We start from the raw sequence: 27,795 nt of genomic DNA, 5'->3' as shown, positions 1-27,795 counted from the left end.
CCTTGGTGCTGACTCCTCCCCAGTTGCCTGCAACTGGCCCCGCTGCTCACCTGCTGAAGTACGCACGCTGCACCACAGAAGCGAGAGCTCCTCGCCGGCAGCCAGCTCCTCCTGGGACCAGGCGTGGTGGCGTTGCATGATCTATGGCAGCGTCCGCTGGTCTTGCTGGAGCCCCTTGACCTGCACCTCAAGCTGCTGGCAACCCCTGCAGCAGGGGGGAGGGTGGGGGGGGGGGGGACCAGTGCAGGCTGGTGCCTCCAGTCAACGCTGATGGCGTACTGGAATGACGCAGTCAGGGCATGTGGCCACAGGATGTGGTCAGAGTATGGTGGCTGCGCCATGGTCGCAGGCCCAGGCGCAGCACATGCTCCAACGACAGGGGGCAGAGTGTGATGGACAGAGGACATGCAGGACACGGCCTCACAAGCGGATCCCATGCACAGCACCAGGGGTGCTGAATTCTGCTGCCACACCTGGGACCGAGGACACGAAGGTGATGAAGCCCAGGGCCACCTTCGCAGAACCGCGGGTTCCCAGGATGGCAAAATAGTCGTCGAAGCTATGCGGGGGTTGGAGTGGCGCCGCCGCTTCTCCAGCGACCACGCGAAGCGCACCTGCCATCGCCTCACGGTGGTGTGGTGCAGACGCGTTCTCAAACCACCCCCACGCCCTCAGGTCCCCCATGCACCTACCCAGTCTGCGTAAAAATTTGTGTATGCATCCAGCCACCCAACTCGTATTTCCGCAAGCCACTCAGAGGGCGTGTGGCTGCCGAGCCGACAGCACCGCCGGGCGGTGGCGGGTGCGGCAGGCGGCAGGCGGCGCCGCGCTCCGAGCGCTCTCCACCTGAATCGCATCCTCGGCACCCTCCAGCTTGTCTGCGGGCACCACGGGCACCCTGGGGCTGCGCTCGAGGGGCATTTGCCACGCGGCCCGGCAGCCGGCGCGCCCGTTCCAGCATCTGCACAAGGCTCTGTACTTCAGGATTAAACTGTCGGACCTGCGAGCGGCAGTGTGCATGGGCGGGCCACGCGGAGCACGGGCTGCACGTCAGCGCCCTGTGCGGGCCTCAATCTACTTGTCCCGCGGTGGGGAACCGGCCACATCCCTGCTGCCGGGCCGTCGAGACGTCGCGGAGCTCACCAGTGCAAGTCCGCCCATTGACCGCCCCACGATGGGCTGTAGTTCGCCCTGGCCGTCGGCAGACGACCTGCAATTTCCCGGTTCAAGGTTCCGGCGGCGGTGTGGGCGGCGGCGGTGATGGGCGGCGGAGTCATGGGCGGGTGCCGCCGCCACTAGCGGGCAGCACTGCACCCACGCTGGCACCTGCCGGCGGCAAGAGATGAAGGCCAATGGTTGTAGCGGCGGCATATTTGATCCACGGGCGGCAGGCAGGCGAAGGCGAGGATGGGTCTGATGCAGGTGAGGGGCGAGGCATTAGCGGCGGGCTGAGTGCGGCGCCATGGCGTGTGCAGTAGGGCAGCGATCAGTTGTGCGCCTCACCCGTGCCTCTTTCCCGAGACTGGTGGGTGCTGAAAGATATATTGGGTGCAAGGTCGAGGCAGGTGATGCTTTCTGGGCGTTTGAGCTGTGGGTGCTGGCGGCCCACCCGCTAACACACCCCTTGTGGCTCCCTGGTCTGCAGCTGTTTCAAGCTCCCTGACCCCATTGCTACAGCTGCCTGGAAGCACACGCTTGGGAAGTGAGTTTGGGGTGGACAGGGCAACGCATGAGGTCAGACAGGGCAGGGTTTGCACCACATTGTCAGCGCCTTGGGAGCTGGGTAAACCGCCTGCCCGGCCTCGCCTGTTGCTCTTGCACTTTTGCAGCGCCAGGGGCAGCAGCAACAGCAGCACAGCGCTTGTCTCCTTCTGCTGCCGCCTGCCTGCGTGAAGCCTGGTCACATTGCCTACTTGCCTGCTTGTCGTCCAGGTGCATGATGCGATGCTGATGGCAGATGGCCCTGTAGCAGGTGCGTGGCTGTCACTGCATCTGCTTGGAGGAGGCGCTGCCACTGGTAGTGGGGAGCAGGTGCTGCTACCGATGGCTCTGCTCAGCCTTCGCGAAGGGCATCTGTTTGCGCTGTTGGAGAGCGCCGGGCTGTTGCTGCCGTGGCTGCGGTTGCCTGAGATGGCATTCCATTGCTCACAGGGCTCGCCCGCCTGCCTGCCCTCGGTGGCACGCTGCAGGCGCATGCCAAGAGCATCTCTGAAGGCGCTGGCGTAGGCTGCAGCACGGCGGCGGCAGTGTCAGCGTGCACGGGGCACGCAGGGTGGCCCGCTGCTGGCTCTGCCCCGACCATGTGAGTCACAAGGCGAGCACGGCCACCAGCTGATGGGCCGCCGCCCCGTTAATGTTTGCGTCAGAGTCCCATGCAAACACTCGCTCAATTCTGCGGCTGCCCTGTCTGTACCCTTGCTGTGCTGTGATCCCCCCTTGTCCTTGGGCATCAAGGGATATTCCAACCTCAAAACACCTGGATTGTTTATGCCCCACTTGAAACTGTTTCCCCTGCTGCTCTCTGTCTTCATGTTTCCCCCGCCCTGGAAACTATTTTCCTGCTGTTGGTTTCTTCGTCTGTGGCTAAGCTAGAAACCAGCGCAACTTTTTCCAGGTTGAGTTTCCAGGCTTAGAACCTCTGTCATGTTTAGCAGGGGGTGGCGCGCCTGGCAATGCACAACTGCCGGGCGCGCTGTGCGGAGGGGGGCATTGAGGCGGCGCCAGTGCACCTGCCCTGGCAGTCGCTCCGCCATGACCCACCCCTCCCTCCCCACCACCACCGGTTTGTTTTCAGCTGCAGCCTTTGCTCTACATCACAGTTTGCATCCAGTTTGCCAGCAATACACACTGCCAGCCCAGCGCCTGTCAGCTGACCTGCTTTACATGCTGCCGTTTCAGCCCCACCCAATTCTATAGTAAGTCTGTGCTGCAAGTTTGCTTTTGCCGCTCTTGCTAATACGGACTGTAAACCCTCTCAAGCAAGCAGCCGGCATCTCGCTGTCCATGTCCACCAGCCAGCAACGCCGTGGCCACCGCAAGCTGCTCCGCCGACCCTCGCTGAAATTGCCGCTGCTGTGGGGGCTGTTGATGCTTCAACGTACGCAGCATTGCAGCATGCACGGGCCGTGCCTGCCTGTCTCCGGCTGTGCAAATGGTGTGTCTTCAGGCTGTCGTGGCATTGGCGCTTGCTCGCCGGCCGGCGTGCCCTTCTCCTCCCCTGCGATACCATGGCTGGCGGTGTTCCTTGGGCCAGCATCAGACAGGTTCTTTCCAATAACACTCCTCATGCAGCTTCGTCTGATGCGCTCCAAATGGATACGTGCGCAACCCATGTCTTCTGTGCATGCTGGCAAGTCGGTTACATGTGAACAAATCGGTATGTGCAGACGTCTGCAGGAGAAAAGAACGCAATTGCGTGGTATGCGAAGTGGATGAGGGGATGGGGGCTGCAAAGAGCAGCTGCAGCTTGCAAAACACAAGGCAGCTGCCAAGGCAGTTGACATGTTGATGAGTGAGGATGCGAGCAGGGACATGCAAGCCAGGAGTGCAAAGCAGAGGATTTGAAGAGGGTCAATGCCGGCTGAGCTCTGAGGGAATGGGAATGAATGCGGGGGCGTGCTGACCCAGCTTGCGAGGCAGCCGCAGCTGCCCACGACCCTTCCATCCGAGTTGTGTGCCGAGGTCGTGGCGCATGTGCCGAAGTCACAGCGCAGGCTCGCCGGCCTCACTGTCAAGGGCGGGGTGAGATGACAGCGCTCGAAGCTTCCGCGCCGGCCAGAGAGCCGTGGCCCGGAGCTGTGAGCGCAAGCCGGCATTGCGCAAGGATGTACATGTGAACAGCGGAGCTGCAGAGCAGGGGGTAACATTCCTGCACGGGGTGAGGAACAAGCAAACAACTTGAAGGGAAAACTGACGGAGGCGGCGTGCACTTCACAATGCTTGGAAATGCAGGGTGCACACAAGAAGAGGGGCGGTGAGGGCGGGGCCGCCCAGCCACCACAGCCTGAACGCAAACGCAGCAGGGGCAGCTCGGGAGCGAGCGCTGGGAGCACTGCCAGCGAGAACCAGCAGCGCCAGGTTTCCCTCGCAAAAACACTGTCTCTCCTATGCATCCTCCCTCTGCACTCCCCTCCACCCACCTGTGCTCTCGGTCGCCGCAGTTCATTGCATCAGCCGGACCAGGACGACACAAAAGAGAAACCCGCAGCCACGGTAGAAGTCACCGCACATGAAGCACACGATGGCCATGAAAAGGGAGATGGGCTCAACCAGCTGCTTGACTGGCCGCATATCAGGCAGTTGATGATCCAGTTCCGGCACCTTGCGTCTGGCATACACAGAGCGCGGCGGTGTGCCGTGCGCGCCCGCCTGTGCGGGGGCGCACTGAGCGGGCGACACCCCCTCGGGCGGGGGCGCCGCCGCAGCCGAGCGAAGCAGGCGGGCGTTGCGTGGCGGTAGGCAGCCTGCAAGAGTGCAGACAACAGGAAGGATCCTGGTTTATTGGAGGAGAACTTAGGGCGGGCAAAAACTCAAGGACCCTCGGCTCAAGGTGGGCAACATCCCACCTGCGCCTCGGAGGCCGGCCGTGCGGGGGTGCCCAGCAATGTGCGCGGGGTGGAAGCGGAGCGCTGCGTTGGTGACCGAGACCGACATCGCTACCGGCTTGCGGCGTGCCTGAGGCCGCTCCTGGATTGTGAACGACACCGGCAGCTTCAAAACGCGGCAAGTATGCAAAACAGGGCACCAAATCTGGAATTGCCTGCCAACTACAATGGCGTCGGCACCGCCGCCAGCGAGTCATGCAGATCGTGCCGCTCCAGGACTATGTGCAGTTCAACGATTCATTCAACTGACAGCGAGTGAACTGGTGCCCATCTCACAGCTTCAAACTGGCCGCGCTCTGCGCCCCAACCTCTATCCACGCCTTTGTCGGGGAACGGTTCCGCCCCGCTGCTGGGCTTAGCATGTGGATTGTGGTGGGACCACATGTGCATGGGCTGCCTCCAGACTGTCAATTTTCCTGCCCCTTTCTTCGCGCAGGCTTCCATCCGGACGTCACTGCCGAAGCTGGCGTGCAACCCTCCTCCATGTACTGAGGGAACACGTGGCGGCACCGCCCTCGCCGCCGGAAGACCAGACGGGAGAGCTTGGCAGCCACCTGGCGAGCCGCTGTGGCCTGGCCTCGGTGTCGGCACTCCAGCTGGCAGCAGCCTGGATGCAGTCAGCCTGTGGGGCAGCGGTTCTATGCTGGGTGGCCCCAGGCCACCTGCAATGCGGCGTGGGCTATGCTGAGCTGCTGCATCTGATGCCGTCGAAGCGGAGCCCTGAGAAGGCTTTCATCCCAATACGGCTCACATGCGAGCTGCTGCTGCTGTTCGTCCAGGCCTGCGGCAACGCTTCCCAAACCCCGGGATCCCCACCTGTTTAGGCAAACCCTTGAAGCTGCTGGTGTCCTCTCAGTGGCAGGCGTTGAATGGAAAGCAGGCGCTGCGTTGCCTCGTGAGCATGTCAATCGCTGAGGCGGCAGCATGCCGCTCCCGCCCCAGCGTGCATAGCGGGCAACACTTGTTTGTAGCAATCAGGCTTGGCGCGGTCATTTCCCGCTATCCCTGCATGCGATGGATGCAACTTCAAACGATCTGGAGGTTCTGGCCGCGAGCCTGGCGTCCCCCGCCTCCTCGCCCAGGGGCGAGCACGAGCTCGGGCGGCTGGCCGAGGCTTTCCTGGATCGTTCAGACGGCGCTGAGCTGGGAGTGGGCTCCCAGGCGCAGCTCGTCAGGTGGGCCCGTGACTGGCGGCCATTGCGAAAGGCGGGGCGGGAAGGCGAAACCAAACCCGAAACCTCACCATTTGTCCTGCCCAAACTCATGGCACGCTGTGCAGCAAGGTAAGGGAAGTATCTCAGGCACTGAAGGCGCTGGATGCCCGTCTGCAGCACAGTCTGGCAGCCGGCACCCGGCTCTCTGCCGCCGCCGCCGCCATCTGCGGCTGCAGCACGCTGCTGCGCAGGCTGGGAGCCGGGCGCGATGCGGCCGCCGCCATTGCGGGCCCCGCGCTGCAGCTGGTTTGCGGAGCCGGCACAGAGGCCCTGGGAGGCTCAAAAACCGCAAGCAGATGGGCAGAGCAACCAGCAGCGGCAGCAGCTCCGCCAGCTGGCCACCAGGCTCTTAGCAGCGGCGCACTCTGTGCTGTTTGCCATGCAGCCGCGCGAGGCAGTGCCTGCATGTGCTGCAGCCGCAGTGCCGCTGGCAGCGGCCCTGCCGTGGCTGACGGCCCTGTCCACAGCGCTGCTGCTGGGTGAGCCGCCGGCGCCGCCCGCCGCCACTGCTGCCGTCGTTCTCACCATCCCTCTGCCGCGTCGTTCCTGCTGTACAGCTCTGCGCTGCCCCCCTCCCACGGCTCTTGGCTCCGCGGCCGCTGCGCGTGCTGTACGGTGGAGCGGGCCAACCACCTCTCCCCTTTGTTCTTGCTTGCCATGCAGGTGGCGACGCTAGCAGCCCCGAGGGCGCCAGCCTGGAGGGGCAGGTGGTGGCAGACTATCTTGACCTTACCTGGGCGCTTCTGACCAGCGAGCCCTGCCAGCACCACCTCGATTGAGTGGCGGCCAGCGAATCGGCGGTACTGCCGCCTCTGGTCGTCGTGCGCACCCTGATGCACCGCTGCCTCCCACACCTGACCAGCGCTCTTGCAAGCGGCGGTCGGCTGGCCGTGGCGGCGGGGCACTGCGATGGCGGCGGCAGCAGCTCAGCGCCGGAGGCTGTGATGGGCGAGTTGGCGCAGGCAGGGGCAGTGCTGCTGTGCCCTGTTCTTGAGCAAGGCCTGGCAGCTATCGTCGCCCAGCCCGACGGCGGCGTGGCAGTGCAGCGCGCCGCCGCCGCTTTGGCGGCGCTGCCTGCCGCTGCACCCCCCGGCGTGGCCCCGTGTCTGGTGCGGGATACACGGACCGCTGTGGCCGGTCTGCTGGCAGCGCTGTGCATCCAGCGAGCTGTGATAGAGGGTGACGGCAGCAGCGACGGCAGCAGCGACGGCAGCTATGGCGGCAGCGACGGCAGCGCGTCGGCAGGAGATGAGGGCTCCCCGCGGCGCAGCTCCACAGGCGGCGCCGCCTGGGATGCGGCGGCATGGGAGGTGACTCGTGCGGTGCCTGCCATGGCGGCCGCCCTGCTTGCGCTGCAGCTGCCAGCGGAGGCCAAGCACGGCGAGGAGCTATGTGTGCTCTTTGCTGCAGCGCTTGACCTGCCCACACTGGTCAACTCGAGGGTGTGGGGCAGCGAGGAGGCGGCAGCGGCGGTCGCGGCAGCGGATGCCGGCCTGCGGCTGCTCCCGCGGCTGGCAGACATCGATGCGGACACCGCCGCTGCGGCTGCTGCTGGCGGGCCCGCTGCGTCGCACCTTCCGCGGTCGCCACCGCCGCGGCTGCCGCCGCGGCAGGTGGGGGAGGAGGAGGAGGAGGTGCAGGCGCGGCCGCCGGCGGGCATGCAGCTAGCGGAGGCGCTCTTCCTGCAGGTCTGGGATTCTACGCTGCTGGACCTGGGCCACTGGGCAGATGCAGATTGGGGGGACGACAGCAGCCCCGCAGACGGACCCAGCTGGACGGGGCGGCCCGCCCGGGCGCAGGTGGTGCCCGCCAGCCTGGCGTGCCAGCTGTGGTTCCTGCACAGCCGCGCCTAACGCCTGGTGCACTGGCTGCTGGGGGAGCCGGGGCGCGCGGCGCTGGTGCCCCGCCTGCTGCCGGATGGGGGGTGGGGAGATCTGGTGGAGGGCCTGCACTCGCTGATGGGCCTCGCAAAGCGCGCGCTGCGGGCGGAGGACGGCGGCGGCGACGACGACGGCGGCGGCGGAGGCGACGGAACGCCGCCCGTGCCCGGCAGGTCAGTACCTGCAGTGCTCGGGTGGCAGGGCAGCAAGGAGGGAGGGCAGGTGCTGCTGGGTGTGCTGGGCGTGGGCTGGTCTGGGGCCGCATGTTTCAGCGCCCCCGCATGTTTCGACGGGGCACCCTGAGCCTGAGCCTCGGCTGGTCCAGCGCCCACCCTCCCCCTCCCCCTCTCTGCCGCTGCAGCATGCCCCTTCTGGTCGACGCGCTCTGCGCTGCGCACGCTGCCGCGCTGCTGGCGGTGTGGCAGGCGGGCGTGCTGCAGGCGGCGGGCGCGCCGCGCAGGGGCGTGGCTGCTGGGCGCCGGGCAGGACGCGGCGCGAGCCCTGGGCTGCGGTTGCTGGTGTCAAGCCTGATGCTGAGCGTGCTAGGCTGCTGGCAGCTGGCCGGCGCTCCCTTCATGCCCGGCCTCTGCGCTGCGCTGGATGCCACCTATCCACCAGGGGTGAGCGGGGCAGGCAGGCTGGACTGCGCCCCACCTGCTGCCAGCTCATTCCTGCTGCTGCTTGCGGGCTGCGGGCTGCAACCCACCCTGCCCGCTTGCCCACTGCGTCGCACCTCCCAGCGGGCTGTTGATGCTTCTACGTACGCAGCATTGCAGCATGCACGGGCCGTGCCTGCCTGTCTCCGGCTGTGCAAATGGTGTGTCTTCAGGCTGTCGTGGCATTGGCGCTTGCTCGCCGGCCGGCGTGCCCTTCTCCTCCCCTGCGATACCATGGTTGGCGGTGTTCCTTGGGCCAGCATCAGACAGGTTCTTTCCAATAAAACTCCTCATGCAGCTTCGTCTGATGCGCTCCAAATGGATACGTGCGCAACCCATGTCTTCTGTGCATGCTGGCAAGTCGGTTACATGTGAACAAATCGGTATGTGCAGACGTCTGCAGGAGAAAAGAACGCAATTGCGTGGTATGCGAAGTGGATGAGGGGATGGGGGCTGCAAAGAGCAGCTGCAGCTTGCAAAACACAGGGCAGCTGCCAAGGCAGTTGACATGTTGATGAGTGAGGATGCGAGCAGGGACATGCAAGCCAGGAGTGCAAAGCAGAGGATTTGAAGAGGGTCAATGCCGGCTGAGCTCTGAGGGAATGGGAATGAATGCGGGGGCCTTGCGAGGCAGCCGCAGCTGCCCAGCCCTTCCAGCCGAATTGTGTGCCGAGGTCGTGGCGCAGGCTCGCCGGCCTCACTGTCAAGGGCGGGGTGAGATGACAGCGCTCCAAGCTTCCACGCCAGCCAGACAGCGGTGTCCCGGAGCTGTGAGCGCAAGCCGGCATTGCCCAAGGATATACATGTGAAAAGCGGAGCTGCCGAGCAGGGGGTAACATTCCTGCACGGGGTGAGGAACAAGCAAACAACTTGAAGGGAAAACTGATGGAGGCGGCGTGCACTTCAGAACGCTTGGCAACGCAGGGTGCACACAAGAAGAGGGGCGGTGAGGGCGGGGCCGCCCAGCCGCGATACACTGAACGCAAACGCAGCAGGGGCAGCTCGGGAGCGAGCGCTGGGAGCACTGCCAGCGAGAACCAGCAGCGCCAGGTTTCCCTCGCAACAACACTGTCTCCTATGCATCCGCCCTCTGCACTCCACTCCACCCACCTGTGCTCTCGGTCGGTGCAGCTCATTGCATCCGCCGGGCCATGACGGCACAAAAGAGAAACACGCAGCCACCGTAGAAGTCGCCGCACATGAAGCACACGATGGCCATGAAAAGGGAGATGGGCCCAACCAGCTGCTTGACTGGCCGCATATCAGGCAGTTGATGATCCAGTTTCGGCACCTTGCGTCTGGCATACACAGAGCGTGGCGGTGTGCCGTGCGCGCCCGCCTGTGCGGGGGCGCACTGAGCGGGCGACACCCCCTCGGGCGGGGGCGCCGCCGCAGCCGAGCGAAGCAGGCGGGTGTTGCGTGGCGGTAGGCAGCCTGCAAGAGTGCAGACAACAGGAAGGATCCTGGTTTATTGGAGGAGAACTTAGGGCGGGCAAAAACTCAAGGACCCTCGGCTCAAGGTGGGCAACATCCCACCTGCGCCTCGGAGGCCGGCCGTGCGGGGGTGCCCAGCAATGTGCGCGGGGTGGAAGCGGAGCGCTGCGTTGGTGACCGAGACCGACATCGCTACCGGCTTGCGGCGTGCCTGAGGCCGCTCCTGGATTGTGAACGACACCGGCAGCTTCAAAACGCGGCAAGTATGCAAAACAGGGCACCAAATCTGGAATTGCCTGCCAACTACAATGGCGTCGGCACCGCCGCCAGCGAGTCATGCAGATCGTGCCGCTCCAGGACTATGTGCAGTTCAACGATTCATTCAACTGACAGCGAGTGAACTGGTGCCCATCTCACAGCTTCAAACTGGCCGCGCTCTGCGCCCCAACCTCTATCCACGCCTTTGTCGGGGAACGGTTCCGCCCCGCTGCTGGGCTCAGCATGTGGATTGTGGTGGGACCACATGTGCATGGGCTGCCTCCAGACTGTCAATTTTCCTGCCCCTTTCTTCGCGCAGGCTTCCATCCGGACGTCACTGCCGAAGCTGGCGTGCAACCCTCCTCCATGTACTGAGGGAACACGTGGCGGCACCGCCCTCGCCGCCGGAAGACCAGACGGGAGAGCTTGGCAGCCACCTGGCGAGCCGCTGTGGCCTGGCCTCGGTGTCGGCACTCCAGCTGGCAGCAGCCTGGATGCAGTCAGCCTGTGGGGCAGCGGTTCTATGCTGGGTGGCCCCAGGCCACCTGCAATGCGGCGTGGGCTATGCTGAGCTGCTGCATCTGATGCCGTCGAAGCGGAGCCCTGAGAAGGCTTTCATCCCAATACGGCTCACATGCGAGCTGCTGCTGCTGTTCGTCCAGGCCTGCGGCAACGCTTCCCAAACCCCGGGATCCCCACCTGTTTAGGCAATCCCTTGAAGCTGCTGGTGTCTACTCAGTGGCAGGCGTTGAATGGAAAGCAGGCGCTGCGTTGCCTCGTGAGCATGTCAATCGCTGAGGCGGCAGCATGCCGCTCCCGCCCCAGCGTGCATAGCGGGCAACACTTGTTTGTAGCAATCAGGCTGGCGGCCATTCCCGCTATCCCTGCATGCGATGGATGCAACTTCAAACGATCTGGAGGCTCTGGCCGCGAGCCTGGCGTCCCCCGCCTCCTCGCCCAGGGGCGAGCACGAGCTCGGGCGGCTGGCCGAGGCTTTCCTGGATCGTTCAGACGGCGCTGAGCTGGGAGTGGGTGGCGGCTCCCAGGCGCTGGGCTCGTGAGTGGGAAGGAGCGGCCAGGAAAGGCGGGGCGGGAAGGCGAAACAGAACCCGAAACCTCACCATTTGTCCTGCCCAAACTCCTGGCACGCTGTGCAGCAAAATTAGGGAAGTATCTCAGGCACTGAAGGCGCTGGATGCCCGGCTGCCGCACAGTCTGGCAGCCGGCACCCGGCTCTCTGCCTCCGCCGCCGCCATCTGCGGCTGCAGCACGTCGAGGCGAAGCGGGCGCTGCGGGCGGGCGCACAGGACACCATCGCGCTTGAAGATAACAACCCCGATGAGCACTTTACCAGCGCATGGGAGCTGGCGCAGTTGCTGCAGCCACCTGCGACGCCAGCGTGCTGGATGCGGTTGTGGCAGCCGGCTGCACCACACGCAACAACGCACCGCTGCTGGCGCGGCTGCGTGCGCCGCCCAGCAAGAAGTACCTGGGCTTCTGCCCCGGCGGCTCACGGTGGGAGCAGGTGCGGTCGTACCTTTGCTGTGGCGCGGCGGCGGTGCCCCTGGACCGCCATGACGCCTTCGCCTGCTTCTTCAACCGAGTGCTCGACTGTTTTTACCAGCCTCGCTGCCAACATGTCTACCTGCCCCGCCTTGACTGCAGCTGGCGATAGAAGTGGACGCCGTCCTCAGCGCAGCGGGTATCTCCGATGCATCATATGATCGCGAGGGCATGGCGGCCATCGCCCTCGCCTCCAACGCCAAGCTGGCTGCCAGCCACGACCACTTTGCCGCGCACAGTCGAGGCGATGGTGGCGTGCGGCTGCTGCCCCACCCGCTGCCGCACCCTCCCCGTGTCCGATGTCTTTAGGGACATCCTCACCCTCTGCGCGTCCCCATTCCAACATCTTGCCACTGGAGCACCCCGACTGGGCGCGTCTCTTGGAGCCGCAGGGCAGTGGCAGGTGGGCGGAATCTTGGGCCTGGCATCAGCACGCTGGGTGGCTGCTTGTGCTGTATGCATCTCTGCTGCTATCTGTGTCAGCTGAGCGGCAGCAGCGTTGCATGCACGACGAAGCAGCTCTCTGCTGCACCGGCCAGGCTGTGCTCAGTAACAGCTGTTGCGTCGCTTCGTCGCTGCTGCTGCTGCTGCTGTTGATACTTATCATTGATGTGCGTTCACCTCTCTCTTTGGTCCCCTGCAGATGGCTAACAGGCAGCGCAGCACGAGCCCCAGGGCCTGCAGTCCGGTGAGCCACGCCTCCTACCCGCCCGCCTTCAGCGCTGTGCCCCGCACGCTGGGGCTGGCAGGGTACCGCGACTCCTCCGCGCAGCGGCCGCTGCAGCTGCCTCCGACACACAAGCATCGCCTGCTGGCCTGGTCGTGCTGACGCCTGATGTGCTGCTGCGCGTGCTGGGCATTCCTTCGGGCGGGACAGCAAGGCGTAGTGCTGGGCATGGCTGCGTACCCGCTGTCGGCCTGGCGCCTTGTGCCCGTTGCCGACCCCATGTGGCAGGCGCTGACTGAGGCCTAGGCACGGCTGGCACTGCCGCCGCGACCCGTGCAGCAGCGGCGTGTGCACGCGCAACAGTGCTCTGCCCACCTCTGTACCCTTGCCCATATCGCATTGAACCCACCACCCCTGCCCCCAAAGACCCACGCTCCACTTACCTCCAGCCGCCAGCAGCACTCCACCCATCCAGGTTGACCTGCTGTGCCTCCCCCTTAAGATCACAATGCCTGACACATTGCTTACCCTTCGTCGAACTTCATTTGTCAAGTGAAGAAAGGTATGGCGACAGGACAGGTGACGCCGCCCACATGGTGAGCATGCCTGCTCCTCTCCTGCTCCTCCCCTGGCTCCCTCTTCTGTGCAGCTCTCCCTGCACTACAACCTGGTGATCGAGGCGTGCACTGCTGTCTGGCGTTCTGCTGTCTGGAAACGAGTGCCTTGGACGCGTGGTAAGGCGAGTGGATCCGGATGGGGGCAGCAGGCACCAGCAGGCAGGCTCAGCAGGGGGCAGAGAAGCGACCAGGGATTGGTCGGGAGACAAGCGGCGCCTCCAGGCCCCTGCCCAGGCTCCCTGCCCTCCCCAGGGCCATGCTCTGCCTTGGACGCCGCCCATGCCCGCACAGAGGCTGTCAGCCGGCCGGGAAGCGGCTCCCTGCCTTGGCAGGCCGGCGTCAGCGGCCGCACACGGCCAGCTGGCACAGCTTCCTGCCTTGGCAGGCCGGCGTCAGCGGCCGCACATGGCCAGTTGGCACTGCTTCCTGCCAACGGCGGCCCCTGCCGCCGCGCCTGACGGCTGGCTCCCATTTTGGCAATCCCCGGCTAACTTTTGCTCGACCATGCATGGCTCCCCCCTGCCTCATGCAGTGTACAGAAGCCATGTGGCGGCCCATCGCATCGTCCTGCATGACCACTGCGCCCGGGCGGTGCCCTGCCGCTCAGCCTCGCCGCGCCGGCGTTCGCGCTGTCGCCCGCTCCATGCTTCGTGCCTCTGTCGGGCGCCCAAGCACGGCCGCAGATGGTAGGTGGCAGCAGCTGTGGGCGCTCAGGTTTTGGGGTTGGGCTGTTGAAGGTCACCTGCGGCGTAGCAGCATGGGTGGGAGTCAAGCAGCTTGTTCTGCCTGTGGTCTTCATCGCCAGCACTCTTTCGCCTCACACCCACCCCACCACCTCCTGGTCTCGCCCCTGCAGGCATCAGCCTGGCACCCCACAGCGTGCAGCAGCTGTGCCGCCGCTCCGGGCCGCGTCGGTGCCTGGGAGCAAGCACCGGCGGCAGCAGCGACGGCGGCAGCCCGCCCGAGCCACCCATGGCAGGCGAGCCTGAGCCTGGCGGCGGCGCAGGCGTGCCGCTGGCGCAGCGGGCAGCCACACTGGTCGCGACTCTGGCGCATTCGCTGACAGCAGCTATCGGCATGGCCCCGGCAGTGCTGCCAGTGCTGCCATGGGTGCTTGCCTTCAATGTGTGGCAGGCACTAGCGGGGCTGCTGGCAGCCAAGCCGGCAGTGCTGCTGGGTACGGCAGTGCTGCTGCTGGGTGCGCTGCTGCTGGCAGCAATGCTGTATATAATGTGGGCAACATTCGGGGTGCTGCAGCGCAGCCTGACACGTGACTCAGCAGTCGCTGCGCAGATGGCGTCACTGCAGGTCAGCTCTGGGGCCAACAGCCTGGTATGTGGCAATCTCCAGCATGGGAATATTTCGCAGTCTCCATCGAGAACCATTTCCCGCACGCCCAAACTCCCCCTGACCCAGCCCCTTCCCCCCGCCCCTCTCCCTCATCCCCCTTGCTCCCCACCTGCTGCAGGCCTCCTTGCCCCTGGAAGCTGCCAGGACAGCCGGTGCAGAGCAGGTTTACTTTAGGGAAACACGCTTGCAGCAGGTACTGCTGCTGCTTTTTCCAGTGGCGTTGACTGGGAAGTTTGTGGTCGCTGCATGCCGCATAGCGTTAGGATGCGGCCTGCCATTCCCCGCCCCTCTAGTACATCAAATCGATGCGCTGTTCACAATTGTTTCGGGGGTAGCTGTCTCCAAATGCTGCGAGGAGGCGTGGGAGGCCTGGTCAGCCAATTTAAGGTACTCCAAGCTAGCAGAAGATGTACCTGACAGTGGCGGCAGCGGCGGCAGCGGCACAGCCACTTGGCGCAGCTAGCTGCCTGCGGGAGGGGCGACTGCCTGCTGTATTATTCACTTTACATACAGTTTGTAGCCCCAGCGCCTGCTATCTGACCTGCTTTGATGCTGCCGGTCAGCCTCACATATTCTATGCTTTTGCGTTTTTGTGTTCGTAAGGACATTAAGCGTTCAGTGCGTGAGCGAGCAGACAGTACTGCAGGTCAGTAGAGCTGGTGTGGTGCGGTAAGAGCAAAGGGAGTGAACAGGAGAGTGGTATTCAGGGTGAGAACGCAGGCAGCGCAGTGGTGGCGGCCTGCCAACGCTGGTGACAGGCGGCAGCAAAGGAGGCGAGGCGGCACGGTTTTCGGCGGAGGAAGCGGTGGGGAGGATGGGGCAAACAGGTCGGGAAAGTCGAGGCGCAGCGAGGCGTAAAGGGGGAAGGTGAGCAGCATGTGGGGGGCACCTTCAACGCCGATGTGGCAGTGAGGACAAACTCCCTGGTCTCGGGAGCGCTGCGACCAGCGGCGGGTCTCTTCCTCGCCCAATGCGACCCGGTGCATAGCTGTGCCAGCCCCTCGCGGTCCTGCCGACACCGTATTGCATCCAGGTACATCTCGCGCTGCCCAAACATTGCGGGCGCCATGTTGAGGGCGCCCACCATATTGTGCACATAGTGCTCCAGCCGGCTGGCGCCGCCTTTCGCCAGCGCCTCCTGGAACTGCGTCACCTGGCGGCGCTGGGCAGCTTTCCCTTGCTCGCCGAGGTCAACAGGCGCTGGCTGCTGCAGGTCCAGCTGCATGCCGGCCGGTGCGAGGCCGGACGCCAGCTGGGCAGCCCAGGACTGCTGTGCCAGGGGGTGGCCGCCGTCAGCGAGTTGCACGCTGGACTGCAGCGCTTGCTGCAACAGGCTGCCAGGCCGCTCATCCAGCGTCTTGTTCCAGAGTTTGGCTGCCCGCCGCAGCCAGCGCTGCCACAGCGGCCCCGGCTTGCGAGGCAGCCGCAGCTGCCCACGTCCCTGCCAGCCGAGTTGTGTGCTGAGGTCATGGCGCATGTGCCGAGGTCACGGCGCAGACTCGCCAGCCTCACTGTCAGCGGGTTAGGTGAGATGGCAGCGCTCCAAGCTTCCGCGCTGGCCAGAGAGCTGTGGCCCGGAGATCTGAGCTCAACTGGCATTGCCACTTGAACAGCAGAGCTGCAGAACAGGGGGCAAAATTGTTGCACGCCTTGAGCAACAAGCAAGCAACTTCAATTAAAGGAAATATGACGGAGGCGGCGTGCACTTCACAATGCTTGGAAATGCAGGGTGCACACAAGAAGAGGGGCGGTGAGGGCGGGGCCGCCCAGCCACCACAGCCTGAACGCAAACGCAGCAGGGGCAGCTCGGGAGCGAGCGCTGGGAGCACTGCCAGCGAGAACCAGCAGCGCCAGGTTTCCCTCGCAAAAACACTGTCTCTCCTATGCATCCTCCCTCTGCACTCCCCTCCACCCACCTGTGCTCTCGGTCGCCGCAGTTCATTGCATCAGCCGGACCAGGACGACACAAAAGAGAAACACGCAGCCACCGTAGAAGTCGCCGCACATGAAGCACACGATGGCCATGAAAAGGGAGATGGGCTCAACCAGCTGCTTGACTGGCCGCATATCAGGCAGTTGATGATCCAGTTCCGGCACCTTGCGTCTGGCATACGCAGAGCGCGGCGCTGTGCCGTGCGCGCCCGCCTGAACCGGCGGGGGCGCCGCCGCAGCCGAGCGAAGCAGGCGGGTGTTGCGCAGCGGTAGGCAGCCTGCAAGAGTGCAGACAACATTGCGGATTTGATGGTTTAAGGAGGAGAATTCGGCGGGCAAAACCCGAGGGCAAAAAAACTCGACTCAGTGAGCAACACCCCACCTGCGCCTCGCAGGCCGGCCGTGCGGGGGTGCCCAGCAATGTGCGCGGGGTGGAAGCGGAGCGCTGCGTTCGTGACCGACATCGCTACCTGTTTGCGGCGTGCCTGAGGCCGCTCCTGGATTGTGAACGACACCGGCAGCTTCAAAACGCGGCAAGATAGCCAAACAGGGCACCACATAGGGAATTGTCTGCCTGCCTACTGCTGGCGTCGGCACCGCCGCCAGCGAGACATGCGGACCCTGCCAACTCAGGACTGTGTGCAGTTCGATGATTCATTCAACTGACAGCGAGTGAATCGGTGCCCGTATCACAGCTTCAACCCCTTTTCCGGCCGCGCTCTGCACTCCAACCTCTATCCACGCCTTCGTCGGGGGAACGGTTTTGCCCCGCTGCTGGGCTCAGCATGTGGATTGTGGTGGGCCCACGTGTGCATGGGCTGCCTCCAGACTGTCAATTTTCCTGCCCTTTTCTTCGCGCAGGCTTCCATCCGGACGTCACTGCCGACCTGGCGTGCAACCCTCCTCCATGTACTGGTTGAACACGTGGCGGACACAAGCAATGCGGCGAGGGCTGTGCTGAGCTGCTAGAGCGATGCCGGCATCGCGGAGCCCTGAGAAGGCTATCATCACAATACGGCTCACATACGAGCTGCTGCTGCAGTCCATCCAGGCCTGCAGCAATGCTTCCCAATCCCCACCTATTTGAGCTTCCCAATCCCGGGATCCCCACCTGGTTGGGCAATCCCTTGAAGCTGCTGGTGTCCACTCAGTGGCAGGCGTTGAATGATAAGCAGGCGCTGCGTTGCCTCGTGAGCATGTAAATGGCTGAGGCGGCGGCAATGCCGCTCCCGCCCCAGCGTGCGTAGCAGGCGACTTGTGTTGATTGTCTGTAGAAATCAGGCTTGGCGCGGTCATTCCCGCTATCCCTGCATGCGATGGATGCAACTTTAAACGATCTGGAGGCTCTGGCCGCGAGCCTGGCGTCCCCCGCCTCCTCGCCCAGGGGCGAGCACGAGCTCGGGCGGCTGGCCGAGGCTTTCCTGGATCGTTCAGACGGCGCTGAGCTGGGAGTGGGTGGCGGCTCCCAGGCGCAGCTCGTCAGGTGGGCCCGTGACTGGCGGCCATTGCGAAAGGCGGGGCGGGAAGGCGAAACCAAACCCGAAACCTCACCATTTGTCCTGCCCAAACTCATGGCACGCTGTGCAGCAAGATAAGGGAAGTATCTCAGGCACTGAAGGCGCTGGATGCCCGGCTGCAGCACAGTCTGGTAGCCGGCACCCGGCTCTCTGCCGCCGCCGCCGCCATCTGCGGCTGCAGCACGCTGCTGCGCAGGCTGGGAGCCGGGCGCGATGCGGCCGCCGTCATTGCGGGCCCCGCGCTGCAGCTGGTTTGCGGCGCCGGCACAGAGGCCCTCACTGTTCTCATCGAGGCTCAAACACCGCAAGCAGATGTGCAGAGCAACCAGCAGCGGCAGCAGCTCCGCCAGCTGGCCACCAGGCTCTTAGCAGCGGCGCACTCTGTGCTGTTTGCCATGAAGCCGCGCGAGGCAGTGCCTGCATGTGCTGCAGCTGCAGTGTCGCTGGCAGCGGCCCTGCCGTGGCTGACGGCCCTGTCCACAGCGCTGCTGCTGGGTGAGCCGCCGACGCCGCCCGCCGCCACTGCTGCCGTCATTCTCACCGTCCCTCTGCCGCGTCGTTCCTGCTGTACAGCTCCGCACTGCCCACCTCCCACGGCTCTTGGCTCCGCAGCCGCTGCGTGTGCTGCATGGTGGAGCGGGCCAGCCACCTCTCCCCTTTGTTCTTGCTTGCCATGCAGGTGGCGACGCTAGCAGCCCCGAGGGCGCCAGCCTGGAGGGGCGGGTGGTTGCAGACTACCTTGACCTCACCTGGGCGTTTCTGACGAGCGAGCCCTGCCAGCACCACCTCGATTGGGCGGTGGCTAGCGAATCGGCGGTACCGCCGCCTCTGGCCGTCGTGCGCACCCTGATGCACCGCTGCCTCCCACACCTGACCAGCGCTCTCGCAAGCGGGACCGGTGCGGGGCGCAGCGATGGCGGCGGCAGCATCTCGGCGCCGGAGGCTGTGTTGGGCGAGTTGGCGCAGGCAGGGGCAGTGCTGCTGTGCCCTGCTCTTGAGCAAGGCCTGGCAGCTATCGTCGCCCAGCCCGACGGCGGCGTGGCAGTGCAGCGCGCCGCCGCCGCTTTGGCGGCGCTGCCTGCCGCTGCACCCCCCGGTGTGGCCCCTGGGCTGGTGCGGGACGCACGGACCGCTGTGGCCGGCCTGCTGGCAGCGCTGTGCATCCAGCGAGCTGTGATTGAGGGTGACGGCAGCGGCGGCGGCAGCAGCGACGGCAGCTATGGCGGCAGCGACGGCAGCGCGTCGGCAGGAGACGAGTGCTCCCCGCGGCGCAGCGGCACAGGCGGCGCCGCCTGGGATGCGGCGGCATGGGAGGTGACTCGTGCGGTGCCTGCCATGGCGGCCGCCCTGCTTGCGCTGCAGCTGCCAGCGGAGGCCAAGCACGGCGAGGAGCTATGTGTGCTCTTTGCTGCAGCGCTTGACCTGCCCACACTGGTCAACTCGGGGGTGTGGGGCAGCGAGGAGGCGGCAGCGGCGGTCGCGGCAGCGGATGCCGGCCTGCGGCTGCTCCCGCGGCTGGCAGACATCGATGCGGCCACCGCCGCTGCGGCTGCTGCTGGCGGCCCCGCTGCGTCGCACCTGCCGCGGTCGCAACCGCCGCGGCTGCCGCCGCGGCAGGTGGGGGAGGAGGAGGAGGAGGCGCAGGCGCGGCCGCCGGCGGGCATGCAGCTAGCGGAGGCGCTTTTTCTGCAGGTCTGGGATTCTACGCTGCTGGACCTGGGCGACTGGGCAGATGCAGATTGGGGGGACGACAGCAGCCCCGCAGACGGGCCCAGCTGGACGGGGCGGCCCGCCCGGGCGCAGGTGGTGCCCGCCAGCCTGGCGCGCCAGCTGTGGTTCCTGCACAGCCGCGCCTGCCGCCTGGTGCACTGGCTGCTGGCGGAGCCGGGGCGCGCGGCGCTGGTGCCCCGCCTGCTGCCGGATGGGGGGTGGGAAGATCTGGTGGAGAGCCTGCACTCGCTGATGGGCCTCGCAAAGCGCGCGCTGCGGGCGGACGGCGGCGGCGGCGGCGGCGGCGACGGCGGAGGCGACGGAACGCCGCCCGCGCCCGGCAGGTCGGCAGGCGCTGCTCGGGTGGCAGGGCCGCAAGGAGGGAGGGCAGGTGCTGCTGGGTGTGCTGGTCGTGGGCTGGTCTGGGGCCGCATGTTGCAGCGCGCCCGCATGTTTCGGCGGGGCACCCTGAGCCTGAGCCTCGGCTGGTCCAGCGCCCACCCTCCCCCTCCCCCTCTCTGCCACTGCAGCATGCCCCTTCTGCTCGACGCGCTCTGCGCTGCGCACGCCACCGCGCTGCTGGCGGTGTGGCAGGCGGGCGTGCTGCAGGCGGCGGGCACGCCGCGCCGGGGAGCGGCTGCCCGGCGCCGGGCGGCACGCGGCGCCAGCCCTGGGCTGCGGTCGCTGGTGTCGAGCCTGATGCTGAGCGTGCTGGACTGCTGGCAGCTGGCCGACGCTCCCTTCTTGGCCGGCCTCTGCGCTGCGCTGGATGCCACCTATCCACCAGGGGTGAGCGGGGCTGGCGGGCTGGACTGCGCCCCGCCTGCTGCCAGCTCAGCCCCGCTGCTGCTTGGGGACTGCAACCCACCCTGCCCGCTTGCCTGCTGCGTTACATCCCCCAGCGGGAGCTGCCCTGCGTGCGTCTGCCAACCCTCTGCCTGGCATGGCGCTGTAACCTTGCTGCCGCCTGCCCGCCTCCTGTCCGCGGCATGCTTTCCTGCCTGCCTGCTGCAGAGCGGGCTGCGCGACAGCGATGCCCGCTACAAGAGCGGCGCCTACTCCGCCCTGGCCCACACGGCCTCCAAGCAGCCGCAGGTGGCCATCGCGGTGGCCGCCTCTGGAATGCTGGCATCAATGGCGCGGGACGCCCGCCTGCTGCCCCGCGGCGGGCCTGTGGCCAGCGGCGGCCCCGAGTACATGAATGTGCGCTCCTGCTGCCTGCTCACACGGACGACATTATGATGCTGCGTGGTGTGCTGGCCTCTTGTTTCGACAGCAGCACCTGGCATAACGGGAGCAGCTGGATGTTTGCCTGCTGAGTGTTGAGCCACTCCCTTGCCGCCACCCGACCGTCCCGACCCATGCTGTCTTGCAGGCGCTCCTGTGCCTGGAGGCGTTTGGCCAGGTGGTGGCGGCACTGCTGAAGGCTGCCGAGGCAACACGCGCCGCGCTGCTGGACGGTGCTGGGAGCAGCGGCGCGGCGGGGGTTGACAACGGCGCAGCCGGGAGCCTGGCACAGCGGCTGGGCGCAGCGCTGCAGGCGCTGCAGGATGCGAGGGATGTGCTGACGCAGAGCATGCGCATCTCCCTGCCGGTGGGCGGCATCACGCCATCGGAGGCGGTACCGCACTGGCACCCGCTGCTGCAGCCAGCCGCAGCGCTGGCCGCGCTGATGCAGCAGGGATGGCAGCAGACGGGCCAGGGCGCGGCCGCACGGCTGGAGCTGGCGCAGGCGGCGGCCACCCGCAGCTGCGCCCACATGGCCTGCGCCAACCTGGCGGGCGAGGGCGGCGGCCAGGAGGCGGGCGACGGCGGCGGCGGCAAGCTGTGCGGCGGCTGCAGGGCAGTACGGTATTGCGGCGTAGCCTGCTCACACGCGGACTGGCGGGCGGGCGGGCACAGGCGCGTGTGCAGGGAGCTGGCGGCAGCGCGGGCAGCGCGAGCTTGACCGGCATGGCCGGCATGTGCATGAGCCTCTGTGAAATCGTTTGGCACACCACTTATTGTTACATTTAAGTGTTTTGCGCTGCTGTCAAACTCGACAGGCAGCTGCCCATCTGATGAATGCCCACTTCCTGCGTCGCACTGTTCATCGGTGAAGCTGGGCGAAGGCGGTACTCAGGTGAAGGCAGAGGAAAGCAGGAGAAGGTTCCCACGCAGACACCCATGAGAGCGCTTAAATGCTAAGCTCTCCCCCACTCTATTCAGGCCTGGCTTTGTTCTACCTCGACCTCGAGCCTGCACTCGTCCAAGGTTGTCCCCCAGCCACCTCCTCCCCAGCTAGCCCAGGGAAGATGAAGCTGACTGCCTCGGCCCTGGTGGCCGTGCTGCTGCTGGCAGCCGCCCCCGTGCACTCTCGCCTGGCCCCTGGTGAGTGCCTGGTGGACAGCCGCCCTTGCTGCTTGCTCTCCTTTTCCCTGGCACCACTGGCTACTGGGTCTCTCCCTGCATACACCTCACCACCCCCCTCACCACCCCCGCGCCTCGTCCCGTGCAGATCGCCACCTGCTGGACTGCTACGCTGACGCCTACGCCTCGGCCCAGGCCGACTGCTTCTTCTCCGACCCAGACTTCTGCCACGCTGTCGCAGACGCCAAGGCCAAGGCAAAATGCGGCACTGGTGAGCGGTTCCCGCCTGGCGCCTGCCACCCGACTGGGCTGGACCTGTTAGTGCCTGGTGCCAGCTGCTGGCAGCAGGTGCTCTGCTTGCTTCCAAGCTAGTGGCAGCGCCCTGGCCCCCTGCACACAACCTTTCCCTCTCCTGCACCTCTGCAGGCGGTGGCGGCGATGACTGCAAGGCCAAAGCAAAGGTGAGGCTGCCAGCCCCCAACAGGCAGCACCCTCCCTTGTGCCAGTGGTTCACCCTCGCCCCGCCCACTCGCCGTGTACATGCAGGCCAAGGCCAAGGCCTCCTGCTCCGGCAGCTCCAGCTTCTGCGAGGCCCAGGCCGAAGCAAAGGCGAAGGCAGAGTGTGGCGGTGAGTGGCAGGGCATGGGGCAGATGCCAGGCTCACTGGCGCCGTTGCATGTTGTTGGGAATCCCTCCTCAGGTTTACTCATTTTCCTTTACCAGGACCGCTGCCCCTCCAAGAATTGCTTGCGTCCTCTATTTCATGCGCTGCCAGGTGGCGGCGGTGGCGGTGGTTGCATGGGCCCCGACTGTGGCGGTGGCGGCGGTGGTGGTGGCGGCGACTGCCACGCCAAGGCAAAGGTGAGAGGACAGCCACAGTTTGTAAACACACTTTGTGCCTTGCCTGCATCGATATCTATGTCCCTGCCCGACTCGCCGTGTCCATGCAGGCCAAGGCCAAGGCCTCCTGCTCCGGCAGCCCCAGCTGGTGTGACGCCCAGGCCGAGGCAAAGGCGAAGGCAGAGTGCGAGGGTGAGTCTGGCTCACTGGCGCCCTTGCATTTTGGCTGGAAGGCCTGCAGGCGTGCCAAAATGCCTGCAGCAGCTATCCCTCCCACTTTGGGAATCCCTCGTGACTCGGCCCTGGCAGGGCCCCAAGCATTGCTTGCCGCTCCCTCTCGCTCTCATGCGCTGCCAGGTGGTGGTGGCGGCGGCGGTGGTTGCATGGGCCCCGACTGTGGCGGTGGCGGTGGTGGCGGCGGCGACTGCCATGCCAAGGCAAAGGTGAGGCTGCCAGCCTCGAGCAGCGTGGCCTTCCGCGCTCTGCTGCAAACCGTGTGATCTGCCCCTGCCGCAGGCCAAGGCCAAGGCCTCCTGCTCCGGCAGCCCCAGCTGGTGTGATGCCCAGGCCGAAGCAAAGGCGAAGGCAGAGTGCGAGGGTGAGTGTGGGGAGCTGTGGCCCAGCCTGTCAGGCTCAGTGACGCCCTTGCATGCATTGGTGCTGGACGGCTGCGGGCGCGCGGCGGTGCTTGCAAGCAAATCATCCCTGATGCTTTTGGGATCCTTCCTGACTCGGCCCTGCCAAGGCCGCAACCCTTCCAAGCAATGCGTGCCGCTTCGTCTGCTCATGCCCTGCCAGGTGGTGGTGGCGGCGGTGGTTGCATGGGCCCCGGCTGTGGCGGTGGCGGCGGCGGTGGTGGCGGCAATGACTGCAAGGCCAAAGCAAAGGTGAGGCTGCCAGCCCCCAACAGGCAGCACCCTCCCTTGTGCCAGCGGTTCACCCTCGCCCCGCCCGACTCGCCGTGTCCATGCAGGCCAAGGCCAAGGCCTCCTGCTCCGGCAGCTCCAGCTGGTGTGACGCCCAGGCCGAAGCAAAGGCAAAGGCAGAGTGCGAGGGTGAGTGGAGGATTCTGGGGGCTGCCAGGCCTGGTGACGCCCTTTGCATCCAGCTTTTAACGTTTTGGATGATGAAGGAGGGAGCAGTACCTTGCCTTTTAGCCCAGTCAGCCACGCATCCCAATCCAAACGCTGCTTGCCACCTCCATCTGGCTCTCCGTTCCTTTATGATCTGTGCAGGTGGCGGCGGCGGTGGTGGTTGCATGGGCCCCGACTGTGGCGAGCACGAGCCAGCAAGCGACTGCAAAGCCAAGGCAAAGGTGAGAGGACAGCCGCAGACTACCTGCACCCTCCTTGGCCAAGTGCAATGCATCATCGTCTCTGCACCACGCATCGCTGTCCATGCAGGCCAGCGCCAAGGCCTCCTGCTCCGGCAGCTCCAGCTTCTGCGAGGCCCAGGCCGAGGCAAAGGCCAAGGCACAGTGCGGTGAGTGGCCAGGCAGGGAGCTGCTGGCAGGCATGCCGTATGTTGCTGGATCCCAGCTGACCAGCACTGCTGGCCTGGTAACCTGCACCCGTCCTCTTGCTGGTGGGGTGGGGGTGTCATGCTGTGAGTCGGCCACGTCTGCTCGTGTGCAGGCTCCGGCTAGGCCTGCGCCAAGGGCCTTCTGCCGCAGCGTGGGCCGAGGCGGTGCCCAGCTGCCGCGTCCCAGCGGCACGGCTGGTGCGTGGCCCCAAGCAGCAACATGGAGCTATGCGGGGTGCCCCACAATACTTCCCCCTGCATGCATATCTGCCTGAATCGATCTCTCGATTACCCGTCTTATCATCTGCTGATCTGTCGATCCCCCCCAACAAGCCGCGGCGAGCTATAGACTGCCCCGCTTCCCTCGATCATGCGTGCAATGCTGATCTGACTTCACGTTGATCTGTCGATCTGTCGATGGCTGACCCGCCCTCAGATTCAAACGATCCCCTCTAAGACCCTGCGTTGCAAAAGCTTCCCCCTGTGCCGGTCCCTCTGTAACTGGCTGCATGTGCACCTCAAGATGGCAGCTGCCGCAGCGTCACATAATCAGGCGGTACAAGCAGGCACAAGGAAAGCAGTTCTTCACCCCAGAAGCCAGCGCGTGAAAGAGATCTGTAGAAGAAGAAGATAGGTAGGTGAAGCAAACAGCGTCATTGGAAGGGGTGTCCAGCAGCCGCCAGCACTGCTTGCAGTCGCTGGAAACAGGCAGCCCGACGGGAGGCAGCGGTCAGGGGCGCAGCAGGGCGGCAGCCTCCCCCTCTTCTCCACTGGCCTGCCTCTCCAGCTGCCCCTGCCCCTCGGCACTCTGCTGCACCTGCTGGGCAGCGTAGCCTCCGCTGCTGCCGCCCCACACGCGCAAGACGGCCAGGGCGCCCAGCCAGCCAGCCGCCAGCGCCAGGGCGGCGGTCCGAAAGAGGGCGGAGGCGCCGAGCGAGCCGTACAGCAGCCCCCCGACCAAACCTCCCAGGCCAGCACCTGCATGGTGTGAGGCGAGGAGGTGAGAGGTGGTGGCGGGCGATGTGAACACAGGACAGCGAATGCGAGCAAGCGCGGATGCAGGTTGAGGCACCAGCGCTCACTGGCCAGACCCCCGCCGTCCACCTGCCCACCTATGCCCGTGTACAGCCCCTGGAACAGGCTCTGCACGGTGCTCCTGAGGTGCGGCGGCGCGATGCGCTTCACCTGCACTGTCCCCGCCGACCACGCCAGCGCAAAGGTGCAGCCCTGGAGCAGCTCCACGGGCAACACCAGCCAGGCGGAGGGCAGCAGGGGCAGGGCCTGCGGGGGCGCCAGGCCAGCGGCGGCGGGCCGGTTGCACGCGGCGGCGAAGCGGGGGGGCAACTTGGGGCAGCCAGCTGGGAGGAGGCACACACCCAAGCCCACCAGTGTCCCCCTCGGGGCACAGCCACAGCCCCGAACTGCGCTGGGAGGCTCACCAGGTAGGCCAGCAGGCGCGCCACGTAGGCGGCCATGGCCAGGTGCAGCGCCCGCTCCACCCCCAGCCGCGCCAGCAGGCGGCCCGAGAAGAAGAAGACGGGCACCTCGGCGGCGCAGTTGGAGGACAGGCACAGGCCCATCAGCGTGCCCGACGCGCCTGTGGGGGGTGCGCAGCGCAAGGCAGGGTGGCAGGGTGGAGGCCAGGCAGCAGGGAGGGGAGGGGTGCTCGCTGCAAGCAGGCTCCCCGGCAAGCCGGCCCGGCAAGCACCGCCAGGCTTCAGCACCGGGACTGGCACATGCGCCGGCGGCCTCCCCTCCCCACCCACCCAGCTCATCCAGGTAGAGGAAGAGGTAGCCGATGACGCCGTTGCCGACGCCCATGAGGAAGGCCTGGCGGGGCGGGGCGGGACGGCAGCAGGCGGGCAGGTGTGAGGCTGGGAGGCGAGCGGGCACCGCCTTGCCGGGCCCCGCCACCGCAATGCACTGTTGAAGCAGGGGCCGGTTGCACGCTGATCTGGCGACAGCACCTGTGGCTACCAGCTGGCAGTCAGGGGGCGCTCACCAAGAAGAAGAAGACCGCCACATGCACATCCCCCAGCAGCGCCCTGACGCCCCGCCACACGCTGGTGGGGGCGCCCCCCGCTGGCCCCGGGCCGCCCGCCGGCCCCGCCAGCCGGGCTTTGCTGGGGCCGGCGGCAATCTCCAGGGTGCTCGTGCTGCAGGTGGTGGTGGTGGTGGTGTGCCAGGTGCGGTCGATGGCAGGGGCGTCGGGGGAGGAGGGGCAGCTGCTGGGGCTCAGCAGCGGGCGCTCAGGGCTGGAGAGCAGGCGGGCGCCGCCGCCACGGGCGTCGGCGACGAGGTGGATCACAGGCCTGGGGCTGCTGCCGGGGTCCTGGGTGTGGTGGGGCTCGGGGGCGGCATGCAGGGCGGTGCCTATGCTCCAGCGCTTGGCGCTGCCGTCGCAACCGTGCCTGCTGCCCTCCTTGGTCGCCAGGTGCGGGAGCTGGCCCTCGCTGCCGCCGCTCACGTGCACGCTGAAGTTCTCCGCGTCGCTCCTGGTGCCGGCACCGTCAGACCCCAGCCCCAGCTGCTCGAAGGAAGCGCCCTGGCAGCACAGCTGGCTGCCTGCGTCGCCTGCGGCCGGCGCCGCCTGGGCCGCCGCTTTGGGCGCGGCCAGCACTTCCATGGGCATCAGCGCTGCCAGGGGCAGGCAGGCGCCCACCAGGAAGGTGTAGCACAGGAAGGCGGCCCGCAGGCCAAAGGCTGCCACCACCCAGCCCGCCAGCGGCGCGGTCAGGCCCCACCCTACCGACGCATACATGCGGATGCGGCCGTAACCGCCCTCCTGCGCACAACGGGGCAGCAGGGGGCGCATGGGGCAGCAAGGGAAGGCGGGCAGGCATTCGAGAGGCAGGCACATGGTGCTGGCCAGCGCCGGGACGCTTGTCGCTGTGCTGGCGCCCGGTTTCCCCGGCGCCGACGTCCTCCTCTCATCAGCCCCCGCGCCCGCTCCCACCACCTCCTCCCAGCTCTCATACCAGCCCTCATACCAGCCACCACCACCCTGCTCACATCGGTGGCCGAGGCCATGACGGCTGCATCCACCAGGGCGCCCATGGGGCTGGCCGCCGCCTCGGTCAGCAGCGCCAGGGCCAGCTGGACGGAGAATGCGGTGAAGAAGGTGATGAAGGAGCGGCCTATGAAGGCGGTCAGGTAGACGGCCAGCAGCACCGCCATGTGGCGGCGGCTGGCGTCGGCGGCCGACACGATGAGCGAGCCTGCGGCAGCGGCGGCGCCGAGTCGGCTCATGATTTGCGGGGGTCCCAGCCGGATGGGTGAGCCTTTGTTGTGCTGCAAGGGTGCAGGTGGTGGGCCAGCGCGATGAAGGGAGCCCCAACAGCATGCCTGGGCTGTCGTGCCTGCGGGAGCGGCAACCCAGGGCTTGAGGGCACACAGGACTCCGATGAGCTCCTCGCTGAATCCGATTTCGCGGTAGAAGACGTTGACGAACGGAAGCAGGAACACCAGCCCCGCGGACACGGTGAAAAAGTACACTGCGGGGATGGCAGCATTGGCGGCGGGCGGCGGTTGGCGGCGCGGTCCCTCCGCCCGCTTGCCTACCCGCCTTGGGCATTGAAGAATGCAGCGGAGCTCACCCTTGGGCACCAGAACCGTCCGGAAGGGTCCCAGTCCCAGCCATTCTTCTCCCTGTGGGATCCGCATGTGTCCAATGTCGAGTCGGC

At 66.2% G+C, this 27,795-nt stretch overlaps 4 protein-coding genes across 4 annotated transcripts; 1 reads left to right on the top strand and 3 right to left on the bottom strand.

The window, feature by feature from the left end:
* Nucleotides 1–141: 141 nt before the first annotated feature.
* CHLNCDRAFT_143767 (hypothetical protein) lies at nucleotides 142–921 on the bottom strand (the record flags this gene model as incomplete). The annotated part of the gene is made up of 3 exons (XM_005849087.1): nucleotides 142–205; nucleotides 425–559; nucleotides 782–921. 3 exons carry the CDS (start codon nucleotides 919–921, stop codon nucleotides 142–144), a joined length of 339 nt encoding a protein of 112 aa, XP_005849149.1.
* A 10,482-nt stretch (nucleotides 922–11,403) lies between these two features.
* CHLNCDRAFT_143763 (expressed protein) lies at nucleotides 11,404–12,438 on the top strand (the record flags this gene model as incomplete). Its single annotated transcript, XM_005849285.1, has 3 exons — nucleotides 11,404–11,571; nucleotides 11,712–11,864; nucleotides 12,253–12,438. The coding sequence occupies 3 exons, from the start codon at nucleotides 11,404–11,406 to the stop codon at nucleotides 12,436–12,438; spliced, it is 507 nt and encodes a 168-aa protein (XP_005849347.1).
* A 2,202-nt stretch (nucleotides 12,439–14,640) lies between these two features.
* CHLNCDRAFT_143762 (hypothetical protein) lies at nucleotides 14,641–15,468 on the bottom strand (the record flags this gene model as incomplete). The annotated part of the gene is made up of 2 exons (XM_005849086.1): nucleotides 14,641–14,656; nucleotides 15,263–15,468. The coding sequence occupies 2 exons, from the start codon at nucleotides 15,466–15,468 to the stop codon at nucleotides 14,641–14,643; spliced, it is 222 nt and encodes a 73-aa protein (XP_005849148.1).
* A 9,374-nt stretch (nucleotides 15,469–24,842) lies between these two features.
* Nucleotides 24,843–27,775, bottom strand: CHLNCDRAFT_143760 (hypothetical protein; the record flags this gene model as incomplete). Its single annotated transcript, XM_005849085.1, has 8 exons — nucleotides 24,843–25,090; nucleotides 25,225–25,393; nucleotides 25,552–25,709; nucleotides 25,879–25,942; nucleotides 26,115–26,897; nucleotides 27,125–27,330; nucleotides 27,505–27,606; nucleotides 27,709–27,775. The coding sequence occupies 8 exons, from the start codon at nucleotides 27,773–27,775 to the stop codon at nucleotides 24,843–24,845; spliced, it is 1,797 nt and encodes a 598-aa protein (XP_005849147.1).
* Between the last annotated feature and the right edge of the window lie 20 nt (nucleotides 27,776–27,795).

This window comes from Chlorella variabilis (genome assembly GCF_000147415.1).
Source record: "Chlorella variabilis unplaced genomic scaffold CHLNCscaffold_6, whole genome shotgun sequence".
Lineage (NCBI taxonomy): Eukaryota > Viridiplantae > Chlorophyta > Trebouxiophyceae > Chlorellales > Chlorellaceae > Chlorella > Chlorella variabilis.
This window is presented reverse-complemented; position numbering and strand designations above follow the sequence as displayed.